Source organism: Symphalangus syndactylus, chromosome X (genome assembly GCF_028878055.3).
Source record: "Symphalangus syndactylus isolate Jambi chromosome X, NHGRI_mSymSyn1-v2.1_pri, whole genome shotgun sequence".
NCBI classification, from domain to species: domain Eukaryota; kingdom Metazoa; phylum Chordata; class Mammalia; order Primates; family Hylobatidae; genus Symphalangus; species Symphalangus syndactylus.
The window spans coordinates 66,009,432-66,025,645 of NC_072447.2; the positions used below are offsets into that span (position 1 = coordinate 66,009,432).

At 48.0% G+C, this 16,214-nt stretch overlaps 1 protein-coding gene across 7 annotated transcripts in view; it reads right to left on the bottom strand.

The window, feature by feature from the left end:
* Positions 1-8,504: 8,504 nt before the first annotated feature.
* LOC129475006 (protein FAM156A/FAM156B) overlaps positions 8,505-16,214 on the bottom strand; it is a 53,661-nt gene continuing 45,951 nt past the window's right edge. For 6 of the 7 annotated variants that reach the window (XM_055266814.2, XM_063634828.1, XM_055266811.2 and 3 more), the window contains exons 4-5: positions 10,276-10,447; positions 8,505-9,956 (exon numbers count right to left, since the gene is read on the bottom strand). In XM_055266814.2, the coding sequence (XP_055122789.1) occupies positions 9,198-9,956; positions 10,276-10,290 (774 nt within the window). In that variant the 5' untranslated portion in view covers positions 10,291-10,447 and the 3' untranslated portion in view covers positions 8,505-9,197. The remainder of the gene's footprint in view (positions 9,957-10,275; positions 10,448-16,214) is intronic. The other variant, XM_055266815.2, reaches the window with a different exon arrangement.

The following is a 16,214-nucleotide window of genomic DNA, read 5'->3' on the forward strand; positions in this document are numbered from 1 at the left end:
TTCACTGGGGAACATACCTCACCATTATTTATGGCGGCCTGGTACAGGTGGCTCGCTGCAAGATATCTGAACCTCCAGACTCGGGGCTCTCCTTGCATTTGCAAAGAATACTGGAACACGGGGCCCCTCGCAGTTCCCATGGAGAACTCCCAGAGGAGTTCTGTTGTGTCACCCTGTGGCTAAGTCTCTCTGATCCTCCCTTGAAGGGCCCAAAAGCACAGCCTCCTCACCACGAGGGATAACACTTTGAGGCCACTCTCACGATACGGCTTAGGTTTACAGAGGCTGGAAATCCATCCCGGCCAGGGCCACAGACACGAACAACCTCTTCTGGCTTCTGATGGCTCCTCGTGCTTCTATGGTCCCAAGCAAAGAAATCTCCTCACACCAGGCATTCGGTGTGAATCTCCAGACCAGGTGCCCCCATGTACCCGGCCCCTTCCATCACGCCAACTCCAAGCCCCGTAGGTCCACCACTCTCATCACAAGACTGCTCTGTGCTCCCCCAGCGGGACTCCTCCTCCCTCCGATGCCACCTTTCACATATTCCCAACTCCTGCCCGCCCAACTGCACACTCTACCGACTTAAGTACTCTTGCAATCTCTGTGGACACCATCCACTTAGGCCGTTTTCATGGAAGATGAGGTATCTCACGGGCCACACCACCACGGGTAATGGCGATAAGAGGAAGGAGAGTGGTGGTAGAAGCCTTCCTGCAACCCCACCGCTGCTTTGAAACCACTGCTCCTCTATCCTCAACTTCAGAGAAACACCACGAGGCTCATATACCTCTGTCTGCCTGGGCCATCTATTACCGGGCCTCGAGATTGTCACGGATTTCTGGCACCTGCACCTCACAATTTTCCTCTCATGTGTTTGGGGAGGAGAAGATAACACACCCTGACAAGTCCTCAGCCCTCTGCTTCTCCTAGCCCGGGTCTCTGAACCCTTTCAAGCCAAGCTTCTTGAACCCATAGACTACGGCAGCAGAGTTACCAGTTACCTCTTCTCGCTTCCTCCTCAGTGAGCCCCACAGCCACGCAACGTTCCCCAGCTGAAATCTCCAACTAGTTCTGCAATGCCAAATCAAAGTACCCAATGCTGTCCTGGCCACAGTTCACGTTCCTTTTTCCAATACACTCTGTTCCTCAGCATCTGTAAAGCCACCCCTGGCTTTCCTCCTACCCCGAGGCCATTACTTCTGAGTCTCCTCGTTGGTCTTTTTACTTTGATCATCTCAGAAATGTTATTTCCTGGCTTGCGACCTTTTCCCTGGACAATCCTCATTCTGTAGGTGACCCTGGGTGCCCACATGGCCACCCAGACTTGGTTCCGTCCTTCTCCGCTTGTGTGCTGATGGATTCCTGCATCACGAACTCCACCAGGAAAATCCCAGCTGAGCCCCAGAGCCCCCACAGGGCATGGTTTAAGGAGCATGTCCACTCAGATATCCCACAAGCCCAACAAATCAGCAGGTGACCCCCAACTGTGTCCCTTGTCTCATGGGTTGGCACCGCCATCCACTCAGTTCCTGAACCCCAGAACCTAGGAATACTGCCAGGTTGGCTGCAGATCACCCCGTGACTCTGCTGCCAGGCTCTGGAAAAAGCCAACCATGACCTCCACATTGCCACAGATGAGCAAAGAGTCTCCCGTGAAGGCTTTGTATTGGCAGAGACTCTCTACAGGCATCCGAGTGGAGGCCCAGACCCTGGCTTGGGTGGTCCCCACAGGGAAGGCCAAAGAGCAGACCCGGGCCCTGTAATGTATCTCAGAGACCGAAATGCTCATCTCCTCCGAGAACTCAACAGATAACCTCCAAATCCCTAAATCGGGACATAGCCGTAGGAACCCATCATTTAGAGACACAGAGGTTAATATTCAGAAGAAACAGCTGAAGAAAAAAAAGAGAAGTATGCGGAGGTGGGTCTCCACGGGTGCACATGAAACAAGGGACTGCTGAATTGTATTTTTCATCGTACATTTCCTAGTCCTATATGGCCCTTTAAGCAGAAGGATTCATCTGATATCACTAATTATAATAACATGTGAAAAATGCATCTCAACACAATAAGCAAGCCTGGGAGCTGATTCATCCACATCAGCTAATACAAATCTGAGCCATCTCTAGATTCAAGGAATGACTGTGCAATGTCTCGTGAACGTATCTATGCAGTGTTTTACTCACCTTGAAAATAAGTACCATATGATCCAGTAATCTCACTTCTGGGTATTTATAGTCCAGATACTCCCCATGTTCTTTGCAGCACTATTCATAATAACCAAGATATAAAAACAACCTAAGTGTTCACTGATGGATGAATAAAGAAAATGTGGTATATAAATACAATGGAATATTATTCAGCCTTAAAAAGAAGGAAATTCTGACATTTGTGACAACATGGATGGACCCTGAGAACATTATGCTAAGTGAATATGCCAGACACATACTGTGTGACCTCACTTACATGTGGAATCTAAAATAGTTAAACTTATATAAACAGAGGGTAGAATGGTGGTTGCCAGGGGCTGGTTGGGGCAGGGAGTGGAGGGTTGATGGTCAAAGTTGCAAAGTTTCAGTTATGCAAGATAAAGAAGTTCTAGAGATCTACTATATAGCATAATGCCTATAGCGAAAAACACTGTATTGTATACTTCAAATTTACTAAAAGAGTAGATCTTTGGCTAAGTGTTCTTATCACACACACACACACACAAATAATAATAATAATAATAGTAGTAGTAGTAGTAGTAATAAAAAAAGAGGGTGTGTGGAAAGTTAAAAAAAAAAAAAAAAAAGAAAATAACTCGAGCATAGGAGACCCTCACCAGAAACAACAATAAATTTCACTGGCAAATGCGGCATGTTAACGTGAACATTTTGATTTCAGGAATATAGAGGAAGGCGAGCACAGTGTCAGCTGTAAAACACACACTCACATTACTTTGAATGTTTTTGACCTTTCCTTAGCCCGGGAAATCTATTAGCCCTAGAAACTGCCAGCATAGCAGGGAGCAAAGACGTCCTGCTTTCCCTTTGGCGAGGGACCTTGTGTTTCAGATATGCTTTACTTCCTATGAGGATGGTTCCGTTTCTGCAGCTGCCACCTCGTCTTTCGTAAGAGGAGTTATAAAATGATACTCATGCTGGGGCCACATTCCAGACCTGCTAAGTCAGACTCTCTGGGGATGGGGTCCGGCATCTGCTCTTGGACAAATGCTCCACGAAAGACCTGATGCACAGCTGACATCGAGAGACATAAGCACACACTCCCTTTCACCTGCCCTGATTTTTAAATATAACCTTGGACTTCATAGCCTTGTTTGTAGTTAATGAATTGGAAAAAAAAAAAAGTAGGGGTTGCCTTCTCTTTCAAGAGCATCTTTTGACATATTTATTCTACAGGCACGTCTAGAGCAATTTCAAGGACTTAGGAGGGTGGTTATGCCACAGCTTTCCCTTTCCGACCTGATGCTCGGCAGGCCCAGGAGAGGGAGAAGAGCCTCGCAGGTGGAAAGGGGTCAAGAGTTCTGTTGTCTTGGTAACCGTGCTGCCACTCATCCCACTGGGGTGCTCAGCTCCGGCAGGGGCCCTGTGGGTGGGACATCCCCCCGCCACTCTGGCTGTCTTCCTGTGCTCAGAGGTTGAAGCTAAGGGCTGAGGTTGGTTACCAGGGAAACTGAAGCCAGGTCCTTGAGATTGGTGAACAGAAAAACCGGCAGTGGAATTCAGGACGTAGCATGGATTACGGCAGCCAGCCCACAGACAGAGGATTGACAGTCACTAGTGCATGCACCCACAGGGTGCCTGCGCAGGAACGCGCGCACACCGCACACAGACACACACGTAGACATGTGCACTCACCAGCACTCCCTCTGCCCAGGTGTGCACAGTCTATCTGGCTGGAGCATCAAGTGCACGTGGAGGAGCCAGGCGACCAGGCAGGACATGTAGGCAGGATGTGGAACAGGGAAAGAGAGGGGATGTTGCTTACTGTTGTAGAAAAAATGACTGCATACCCTTTCCTCCATGACTTACGGTCACATTTGCACTACATTTTTTAAATGGCTTTACTAAGGTATAATTTGCTTGCCACAAACTTCACGTACCTAAAGGGAATAACACAGTGAGTTTTAGTAAATTTACACAGTTTTGCAGCCCTCACCACTATCCAGTTTCAGAATACTTCCATCACCCCAGAAAGATCGCTGGTACCCACTAGCAGCAGTCAATCCCCATTACTTTACCTCCAGGCCCGCCCAGGCAACTAGTAAGCTCCTTTCTCTCTCTTTAGAGCTGCCTCTCTGGGCATTTCCTATAAACTGACTTGTGCAATAAGTGGTCTTCTGTGTCTGACATCTGTCAATTAGCATAATGTCTTGGAGGCTCAAACGTGCATCAGTAGTGTGTTCTTTGTCATGGCTTAGTAACATTCGGCTGTACGGATATACCACTTCTTTATCCCTTTACTGATCGGTAGACATTTGGCTTGTTTCCACCCTGGGGCCTTCCTGCAAAATGCTGCAGTGAACATCTGAGCATATGTCTTTGTGTAGACATGATTTTATCACTAATGGGTGTCAGATATTGTCAAATACTTTTCTCTGTCTATGAAGATGATGATATAGTTCCTGTCCTCTATTATATTAACAGGGTGGATTACCTTAAGCGAAATTTGAATGTTAAGCCAATCTTGCATTCCTCGAATAAATGTCACTTGGTCATGTTGCATAACCCACTGTATGTGTCGCTGGATTGGGGTTTGTTAATATTTTGTTGGGGATTTTTGCACGCATATTCATGATGGATATTGGTTTATGGTATTCTTCTGCTGTCTCTGGCACTGTTATTATTATTTTATTATTGTTTTTGAGACAAGTCTTGCTCTGTCACCCAGGCTGGAGTGCAGTGGTGCGATCTGGGCTCACTGCAACCTCTGCCTCCCAGGTTCATGCAATTCTCCTGCCTCCACCTCCCGAGTAGCTGGGAATACAGGTGCCCACCAGTATACTCGGCTAATTTTTGTATTTTTAGTAGAGTCGGGGTTTCACCATGTTGGCCAGGCTGGTCACAAACTCCTGACCTCAGGTGGTCCGCCCACCTCAGACTCCCAACGTGTTGGGATTACAGGCGTGAGCCACCACGCCCAGCCTCTATCTGCCTTTAGTAGCAGGGTAACACAATTTTCAAAGGATAAGTTGGGAAATGTTCCCTCCTCTATAGTCTGAAAGAATCTGTGAAGGGTTGGCATTATGTATTTTGTAAATGTTGGATAGACTTCACCAGTGAGGCAGTGGAGCCTAGACTGTCCCTAGTGGGAAGATTTTTAATGTAGTCTTTCTATTTCCTTACATTCTCCGGGTCTACTCAGATGTCCCATGTGATCACTGCATTTGTACCTTTCTCTGTCCCAATCCTCTCTTGCCTGCTGGTGCCTTTGGTTTGGTCTCTCCTCTAAAATGTCACATGCTGGACACCTGTGGACATCACAGGACTGCAGATCCTAGTCTGCAACTTGGGATAGTATGGTGTCTCAGACACGACCCCCAAGTCCCATCCACCCCCCATACACAGGTACGGAGACAAAGACCTGGAGGTGAGGATGTGGAGGGTGTGCCGAGTGCCTCAGTTACCTCCACCCACCCATTTTCCATGCCTGTTCCTGGAGACCCTGTGGCATTGTGCATCTGTGACCTGCCTGAGCAAGCCCCTGATGTCTGCTTTTTCCAGCTCAGATCCTTCTCACTCCTTTCATCTCCTGAGACTGGGACCACATGGGATCAACCACCTGTTCTCTGACACAACGATGCGTATCTGCTAGCGTTTCAATATTTGTGTTCCCTCCAAAACTCACAGTGAAATTAATCCCCACTGCAACAGTGTTGGGAGGTGTGGAATAACAGCAGGTGTTTAGGCCATCACGGCAGAGCCCCCGTGAGTGAATGAATGCTGCTATGAAAAGAGCTTGCAGAAGTGGGTTTGCTCTCTCTTTTCCTCTTCTGCTGTGTGAGGACATAACATTCTCCCCGGCTTGTCCTTCCACCTTTTGCCACGTGAGGAAATACCAAGAAGACTCTCGCCAGATACCAGATACTGGTACCTTCGTTTTGGACTTCCCAGCATCCAGGGCCGCGAGAAATAAATTTGTTTCCATTACAAATTGCCAGCTGTCTTGGTCCATTTTGCTTTGCTATAACGGAATACCTGAGACTCAGTAATTTCTAAAGAAAATTGGAGGCCAGGTACGGTGGCTCATGCCTGTTAATCCCAGCATTCTGGGAGGCCAAGGTAGGAGGATCACCTTCAGGCCTGAAGTTTGAGATCTGCCTGGGCAACACGGCCAGACACTATCTCTACAAAACATTTAAAAATTAGCCTGGCATGGCAGTACATCCTTGAGCTACTTGGGAGGCTCAGGTGGGAGGATCCCACCTGAGTTCAAGGCTGTAGTGAGCCATGATCGTGTCACTCCACTCTCGTCGGCAACAGAGCATCACCCTGTCTCTTAAAAAAAAATTAAAATAAATAAATCTTCTAAAAAGAAAAAGTTGGTTTATCTGGCTCACAATTCTGGTGGCTGAAACATTCATTTTTGGGCAATTGCATCTGGTGAGGGCCTCGGGCTGCTTCAACTCATGGTGCAAAGTGGAAGGGGAGCCGGCATGTGCAACGACATCACATGGAAAGAAGGAAGGGAGAGAGAATCCAGGGAGGCCAGAATCCTGTGAACAATCCACTCTCCTGCGAACTAATCCACACCTGTGAGAGTAAGAACTCAGCCCAGCAGGATGGCATCACAGGACACTGACTCATTCATGAGGGATCCCCACCACGACCCAAACACCTCCCACTAGGACCCACCTTCCAACACTGCAGCACTGAGGATTCAACTTCAACCTGACTCTTGGTGGGAATAAACACACCGTATCCAATCCAGAGCACCCAGCCTGTTGTATTTCACGATATAGTGGAAGGACACAGACTAAGATGGGGTCGGATCTCTCTCCCCGATGAATCGCTCAATCCCCCGGAGCAGGGCTACCTCTGCAACTCCTCTTCACCTCCCCACCACGACAGTCGACGTAGCCCAGGAGGGAGAGAGGCAAGGTGAGAAAATGGAAACCCTGATGATTGCTGAAATGATGACTGTCACTGGCAGCCCGGACCTGGTGTGCTTGCTGGGCTGACTGAGAAGGTCCGCAGAGAGCATTTGAGTGGTTGGGGAGTGAGACAAAGGCATGCGTCTCTGGCCACCACTTTAGGACCTGCACAAACTCTCCGCAAGGTGGGGATGATTGTACCTGGCCCACGGCACTGTGTGGAGGATTCAGCAACGGATCTCACCAAGACTTGGTGCTACCAGCTATGAAATGAGCACCAAAGCCCGGCTCTAGGCACTTCACCCACAGCCTTCACAGAGGTGAACTGCTGAAGCGGGGCCAGCTCCGATCCCAGCCTGCCTAGGTTCGGGTGCTAGTTCTACCTCTTACTGCCTGTGCCACCGTGGGCTAGTTCCCTAACTTCTCTGGTGTTCTGCTTTCGAAATTCATAAAGCGGAACTGAAAATGTTGCTAGAGGATGGGTGTGTGGGAGTGGAGGAAGGCAGCTGACATATGGAAATGGGGAAAATACCATCAGAAGAACCCTAGGAAACATCAGCCAAAGGGCAACGCCTCGAACCCCTTTGAAACCCTCCCGGATTCACTGGTCTCCATTTAGGCCTTTGTGTTTCAAGAAGGAATAGCCCTCCTTCTTTTTCCCTTCTCCCCTGGAGCTAGGTCAGTTCAACTGTCGACTCTCTCACGAGATCTCAGCATCAGAATCTAAGACACTTACGTGTTTTCAAGCCACTTCTGTCGGCAGGAGATGCGTCGACTTTTGCAGCAAGACAGCTCTGGGGACTACCTAAAACAGACTGACACAAAGCAGAATTTGTTTTCAGTTCAGAGGAGTCACACGGGTACTGGCTGGGTTCACATCTCAGGATCCTGCAGAGGTTTAAAAAAAAAAAAAAAGGTAGATTTAGTCATTTGTGCCTCCTGAAATTAAAAGACACACATGTCTAAATCCCAATAAAATGTTGGAAGAACCCAAGGATGCTCTGGTTCTCACAAAGCAGGTGCAAACTGCTGCTCAGGTTCACCCACCCGGGCCCACCACACAACAAGCAATGGCGCCGCAGCCCCTAAGCCAGGGCACCAGCACCAACACGCAGGGCTCTCACCGTGGGCGGCAGACTCTGCTTCCACATCTCCTGTGCACAGGAAGCCTCTCTTCGAAGCCATGGCCCTGCCTCGCTGATCTGGATGCTGGTCCCGCTGCAGGGCTCAAACAGTGACTGGGCTGTGTTCTCTGGTGCCCTCCCTCCCCCGTTCCCAGTCTCCACAGCATAGAGCTTCCCTCAATAAACCCGGATCCCCTGCTGGGAGAGTTCAAGGTAGCCAGCTCAGATCTATTGAGAAACAAACCAATACTGAGGAACAAACCTGAATTCTACACCCATTTTCCATTCCTACATCTATTTATTTGGTATTGATGATAAGGAACCCCGTCAAAAATTCCTGTAAGGGAGAATACTACTCGACTGTTAGGGGTATTGCAACATTTACATACATGTAGCTTATCACATACATAAACATTTACGCAAATAGTACAGCGGTGAACCACCAAGTTCTCATTCCACATTCCTTTCCCACACTGTGTTTAGCTGCCCATTCTTGAAACTGGATCTCAGGGCAGCACATTGCATTTCAACAGGCCTAGTGCTGCTTCTCAGAGGCAGTCAACCCAATGGTGCAAAAGCACGGGACAGCGACAAGGCATTCACACTACACAGACATGTGATCTCTTACTGACAGCAGGAAGGGAAGAGAGATGGAGATCCCGGGTGGGAAAGCGACAACATGCATCACAGGAGCCATGTGAGATGCGGCAAGGACCGCTGGTACGCAGCGTCCCTTGCCAAGGAATGTCTCACAGCCATCCGAGAATGACAGGCACGAAAGATGAGGACCTTCCTCGGGTCGGTCAAGCATCATGCTGGGAGGATTCCCACGTGTCCCGGTACACAGGTCCTGGCACTCATCCGACCACAGCTTGCTGTTTGGTCCCCAAAATGGGCCCACACCCAGGCGCTGCCAACACGGCGGCTCCGTCTGAGTCCCTTTGGGTCTCCATCCCATGTGGGTGCACGTCTCAGTTTTCCTCTAACCACTGCTTGAGCAGCCTCTGAAACATTATTTTGCTCTCCTGCTGCCTCTCTCGCTGGCGCTTCTCCTCTGTCTCCTGTGGTTGGAGTGCCGCTTCAGGCAGAGGCCCGGGCTGGTTGGTGCCTAGGCTGAGAGTCAAGCCACTGAGGCCCTGCACCAGTGTCTCCCAGGAGGAGGGATGTGGGGCCCTGTTACTCTCCCCAGGGATCCCAGAAAGATTCGGCCTGTGGCTCTGGCAGTATCGACATTCACATCGGAATCGATTCTGACTTCTGTCACCTAACGGGGAGATTCTGGCTTCCCTCCCAACAGCATAGGGGGCCATGTGATCACGGTGTCTCCTCCTCACATGCCGCAGGAATGCTTTCTTCCTCTGAAGGAACTCCAGCCTCTCCCACCGCCGCTCTTCCAGCGTCTTCTCCTCTCTGTACCGCTGGCGGAGCAGCCCCTCTGGGAGAGGCACGGCCTGGCTGGGGCCAGGACCGGGGCTCAGGTTACTGAGGCCCATCATCGGCTGTTCTGAGTACGAAGGCTGAGAGGGCGCTGGACCTTCCTGGGAAGTCTCTGCAGCTGTCATCAGGGAAGATTTGGAAGGCGATGCTGGATTCCGTTTCTGGAGTGGATCCATGGAGGTCTGGTCCCAGCTGGAAGCTCCGCCAGGCCCTCGGGTCCAGAAAAGGAGATGAAGCTGGAGGTTCTCAGACACCAAGAAGGTAGCGAGGAACGTGTGTGGGCAGAACCCAGACTGCAACGCAAGGTGATAAGAAAACACAGGATTATTCATCTTACTCGACCTCTCTGTCCCTCCACTTCCTGTGTGTAGAATGGGCATTACAGAGAGACCCTGTCCTAGGCTTCTTCTGAGGATGACGTGAGATCACACATCTCGCCAGCTTAGAATATTAATGCCATCTAATAAAGGATTTAGAAATGATACCAATTAATGCATCCACGTGACACGGGGTGCAAAAGGATGTGATGCAGTTCGACGATGTCAATTCCCTGCTGACATTTTCCAACCCCTTCCCAAGCATCATTTGTAGAATAATCAATGTGTGACTCACAGGTGCTCTGCCCATGAGCGTTCATTTTCATCCATTCACAAGGGAGACTTTTACTCGACTGTAAGCGCTTGCATCATGGGGACACACCCTTTTGTATGTTCGCCTTCCCGACCACTGGGTTTGCATCTAGTCGAAAAGGCTGCTCATGCCTATGGAAATCGTTTCCAAATTCCTAGTGTGGATAAGAATTTATTTTGCTAAACAACAGAATTATGCATAAACCCCCAGGAGACTTCAAACAGAAAAACACATAGATGAATTCAATTAATCCAGAAAAAAAAAAAAAGCTGGTTCTTTGAAGTGATCAATGAAATTGATACACCCGTGGCAGGACTGGCTGGGAAAAAAGAGGGCAAAGAAACAAGTTACCAATATCAGGAATGCAAGAAGAGATTTCACTCCAGACCCAGAAAACATAAAAGGGTCAATATGGTAAGAATACATGCAACTCTACAGATTCACATTCCACAGGTCAGAGGAAATGTAGCACATACTTGAAAACCACAAGCTACGGAAACTCCCACAGGATGGGTTTCAAACACTGAACTGTGTGCACAGTCCTATATGTTTTAAAGAAGTTGAATTCACAGGCAAACACATTTGCAAAAAGATCTCTGGGCCAAGACAGTTTCACTGGCCAAGTCTACCAAACATTTAATGAAGAAATATCACCAACTTACACAACTTCTTCTAGGAAACAAAGCAGAGGGAATGCGCCCCACTGATTTTATGAGGCCAGCACCGCAGGGATACCAAGAAAAGGACAGACCAGTATTCTTCCCTAATACAGGCACCAAAGTATTCAACAAAACCTAGCAGTTTGAATTGAGCAATATGTGAGAATAATAATAAGCCACGATCAAGTGGGTTTTATAGCGGGAATGCAAGGGTTGTTCTTCCCACACCTGAAAATCAATCAGTGTAACCCACAGATTGAGAGATCAGATGAAGAACAAAAATGACAGGATCACATCAAGCTATGCAGAAAAACCATTTGGTAAGATTCAAAGTCCACTGGTGATATAAAAGCTCTAGCACACTAGGAACACAAGACAACTTCCTCAACCTGAAAAAGGGCGTGTACAGTCAAACCTACAACTAACAAGCTACTTAATGGTCAACGACTGGATGCTTTCTGCCTAAGGACGCGAAACACGCAAGGACGTCCACTCTCACCACAGCTATTCAACATCGCGCTGAGGCCTAGTCAGTGCTATAATGCCTGAAGAGTCATGGCACACACCGGAGAAAGCAAGAAACCAAAGTACTCCTTTTCATAGGTCCTGTGATCGTCTACATGAAACAACCAATGTATCTCCCCCAGACTCTCAGAGCTAATAATAACTTAGTGCTCATTAATGAGAGCTTAGCAGCGATACAGGAGAGAAACTCAACACAGGGAAAACAATCCTATGAGTAACTGGAAACCTAAATTTAAGAAATAATACTGTTTTACAAAAGCTGCAAACACAATGAAATGCTTATGTATAAAGCTAAAATACGTGCACGGGGTCTGTATGCCCAAAACTATTAAACGGTAATGAAAAAAATCAAAGAAGATTTAGTTAAACGGAAAGAAACAATGTGTTCCCATATTTAAAGACCCAAAAAGGTTAAAAGTCCATTGTCCCCAACTTGATCTGTAGAATGAATGCAGTGCCTGCCAATCAGAATCCTTGAGGGACATTTGCATGCATAAACAAGCAGATTCTACAATTCACGTGGAATATCTGATGTTTCAAAAAAAGCAGAAGGGATTTTAGAGAGATGATATTATCAGATTTTCAGATTTGCTCTAAAGCTGTAATAATCGAGATTGCTGGCTTACAGGGGTAGACGAGTAGATCCATGGAATAAAATAGAGACCATGAATCCATCCATAGAAATGTGTCCAATGAGTTTTGACATGGATGTGAGAGGGAATCCAATGGAGAAGGGATAAGCTTTTCAGTACATGAGGTGGCCTATCCTTATGCAAAAAGATGCACCTCAACCTCAACCTTTACACACAATTAAGGAAAAAGGGTTCAGAGACGTACACGCCAAAGTTCAATACTAAGACTTTTGGTAGAAACCGTAGGAGGACATCTTTGTGAGGGGAGGCTAGGACATGACCTGAGATGCATGATCCGTGGAAAGGAAAGATGGATGAATAGGGATTTGGCAAAATTTAAAACTCTGGCTCTGGCCGGGCGTGGTGGCTCCTGCCTGTAATCCCGACACTTCGGGAGGCCAAGGCGGGCAGATCACTAGAGTTCAGTTGTTCAAGACCAGCCTGGCCAACATGGTGAAACCCTGTCTCTACCAAAAAATACAAAAATTAGCTGGCATGGTGGCACATGCCTGTAGTCCCCAGCTACTGGGGAGGCTGAGGCAGGAGAATTGCTCGACTCAGGAGGCAGAGGCTGCAGTGAGCTGAGATCGAGCCACTGCCCTCCAGCGACATAGCGAGCCCCTGTCTCTAAATAAATAAACAGAACAGAACAGAATACAATACAATACAATACAACACAACAAACACAACACAACACAACACAACACAACTTTGGCTGTGTAAGAGCCAGTGTGTTCAGAGAATGAAAATCAAAGCTGCACCACTAGGAGGAAATGTTTGAGAATCACCGACCTGACAGATCTTATATCCAAAATACATGGCGCATTTTCAAAACTCCACAATAAGAAAATCAACACCCCAAATAGAAAATGGGGGAAGGACTTGAATGGGAGCGCAAGAAACCATATTTAACATCATTCAGCATTAGGGGAATGCAAATTAACACCATGGAGACTGGCAAGGCCAAGCGAGGAGAACATGTTGGGCGACTGGAACTCTCACACTTTGCAGCTGGGAGGGCGAAATAGCACAGCAACTTTGAGAAGCAGTTTGGCAGTTTCTTGTAAGTCAAACAGATGTTTACCATAGGACCCAGCCATCCCACTCCTGGGTATCTACCCTAGAGAAATGAAAACTTAGGTTCACCAAAAAGCCCGCACTGAATTGTAAAAGCAGCTCGATGCGAAACTGCCCCATACTGGACAGAGGAAAATGAACACCTGTGGTCTTCCACACAGTGAAACTGCCTTCGTGAAAAAACAACAGCCTATGACAGAGGCATCTGACACTCATCCGAGATGTTCATCGGGCCAAAAGAAGGAAGCCCGCCTCACAAGGCCACAAACTGTATGGTGTCATTGACATAACACTCTCCCCAAGACAAAACTAGAGGGAAGGAAACAGATCACTTTACACCAGGGATGATGGACGAAGAAGGGGTAACCGCAATGGGGCAGTTCCAGGGAGTGTCCTGGGGTGATGGGACTGTTCTGGATCCCAACTGTGGTGGTGGTGACAAGAATGTATGCCCGTGTCAAAGCTCACAGAACTGTACTCCTGAGGGGAAAAAAGTCAATCTTGCTGTAGGTTAAGTGAAAAAACCCAATGGCATATTTTGCAATAAGAATATCTCTCTGTATTGTTTTGATAAATACATCTTGGATGAATGCAACCAAAAATTGACATTAAATGCTAAATGGAAACTTTAGATCAGCCTCCCAGGCTCTATTCTTTTGACAAACGTGGAAACCAAGAATTCACTAGTTTTCTTCCGAGGATACTGGTCCTTTGAATGTTTATTCACCAAATCGTGGCTATCAGCACACACTGGGGCAAGAAAGACAGAACCGTATCAGGAACAGTTTGAATATGTACTGAACACAAACATATATAAACACACACACACATCCCAGAAAGAGTTCTTAACTTTTCAGAAATTGCAATCTATCTTTCCTACGAGTTAGTTCCCTGACATCCTTTGGGCCACCACTATCTGACACAAACAGTTATGTGTGAAACGTTTGGAAAATGATCTTAACCCAATTATCTCCCAGCCAATTCTCATGTGTCACAAGGACTCTCTCAGGATCTATTTCTACATGTAGAAAGCCAATTCTCAGAGAGAGAAAAGACCTTACAACCCCCACCCCCCACGTTTCTTTTGCTGTTTTGTTTGTTTGTTGTTTGAGGCAGGGACTCGCTCTGTTACCCAGTCTGGTGTGCAGTGGCAAAATCTTGGCTCACTGAAACCTCTGCTTCCTGGGCTCAAGGGATCCTCCAGCCTCGGACGCCGGAGCAGCTTGCACTACAGGCGTGGGCCACCATGCCCGGCTAAGTTTTATATTTTTTGTAGAGACGGGATTTCGCCATGTTGCCTAGGCTGGTCTGGAACTCCTGAGCTCCACATGATCTGCATGCCTCGGCCTCCCAGAGTGCTGGGATTATAGGCGTGAGCCACTGTTCCCAGCCACAAACACTTTTAGGAGAAGAAATGTGTGCCGGGTGTGGTGGCTCATGCCTGCAATCCCAGCACTTTGGGACGCCGAGGCAGGCAGATCACCTGAGGTCAGGGGTTTGAGACCAGCCTGGCCAACATGGCGAAACGCCATCTCTACTGAAAATACAAAAAAATTAGCTGGGTGTGGTGGCGGGCACCTGTAATCCCAGGTAATAGAGAGGTTGAGGCAGGAGAATCACTTGAACCCAGGAGGCGGAGGTTGCAGTAAGCCGAGATCGCACCACTGCACTCCAGTCTGCGCAACGGAGCAAGACTCTGTCTCAAAAAGAAAAAGAAAAAGAAAAAGAAAAAAAAGAAATAGTAAGATTCTGGAGACATCAACTGACAACCGGCCCGCATAGTCATCGCTGTCTTTTCTCTCTTTTTCCCTCCAGCAATTTTGTGAAATGAAACATTTTACCATCCTGTGTGTAGGTTCATCCAGAGATTCTCAAACCACACCCACGGAGTTGCTCATGATCCCTGACAGAGGCATTAAGGACAGTGAGGCCTAGAGAAGTCTGTTGTGTGTGCGGAGGGGAGAAGCTGCAGCAATACATGGGACTTCCCTTCCTTCATCATCTCACCAATGTCATTTCTTCAACAGGCACTTGCCCCCAGGTAAAAGACCTTGTATCAAAAATCTCTGCATGAAACACCACAGCCTCAAGTTTCCTGCATCATGTCATGCAGCTACTGAAGAGAGAGAAGGACTACTGGAGACAGGGAACCCAGACAGTTTACCGGTCAGACCTTCAGCATGAGAGGTGATGTCTCTGGGCACCAATACCTCACTGTGATGGTTTTATCGGTCAACTCGGCCAGGCTTGGTGCCTGGTCCCTTTTGGTCAAATGCTACTCTAGTTGTTGCTGGGAAGGTATCTGTGGACATGATTAACATTTACAGTCACGCTGGGCACAGTGACTCACGCCTGTAATCCCTGCTTCGGGAGGCTGAGGCGGGTGGATCACTTGAGGTCAGCAGTTCCAGACCAGCCTGGCCACCGGGGTGAAACCCCATCTCTACTAAAAATAAAAATTAGCCGGGTATAGTGATGGGTGCCTGTAGTTTGGAACTGCCATGGCCCTTGGCAAGACTTTCACCTCTCATTCACCCTGCGTGACTCAGCTGAGATAGCACTTCTCCCAGGAAGCCTTCTCCAAGCTCCTAAAACGCCCTGTATTTCCCCTGTCCCAGCCCCAATCCCACTCGGCTGTCAACAGATGGTTATTTCTCTGTCAACCCACTAGCCCAGGAGCTGACAGAGGCCAGGGACTTTGTCTTGTTCACCCATCACAGAGCCTTGAGTGAGCCCAGTGGACATTCACAAGTATCTATCAAATGAAACAAGAAGGATGTGGGGCCCGTGATAAACATCTCACTGAGTATGTCAAGTCAACCCTGCAGAATCCATATTTTCCCATGTTGCAAAGGCAGAAATTCCTGCATGGAGAGGTCAAGTAACTTCCCTCAGATCACACAACCACTCAGGGACAGAATTCCCTCCCAGGTCTCCCTGACTGCAGATGAACACACCCTGGGTGGCACTGCCTCTCTGGGTGTTCAGCCTCCCCTGACACCTAAGCGAGAAAGTAATCCTGAAGGAA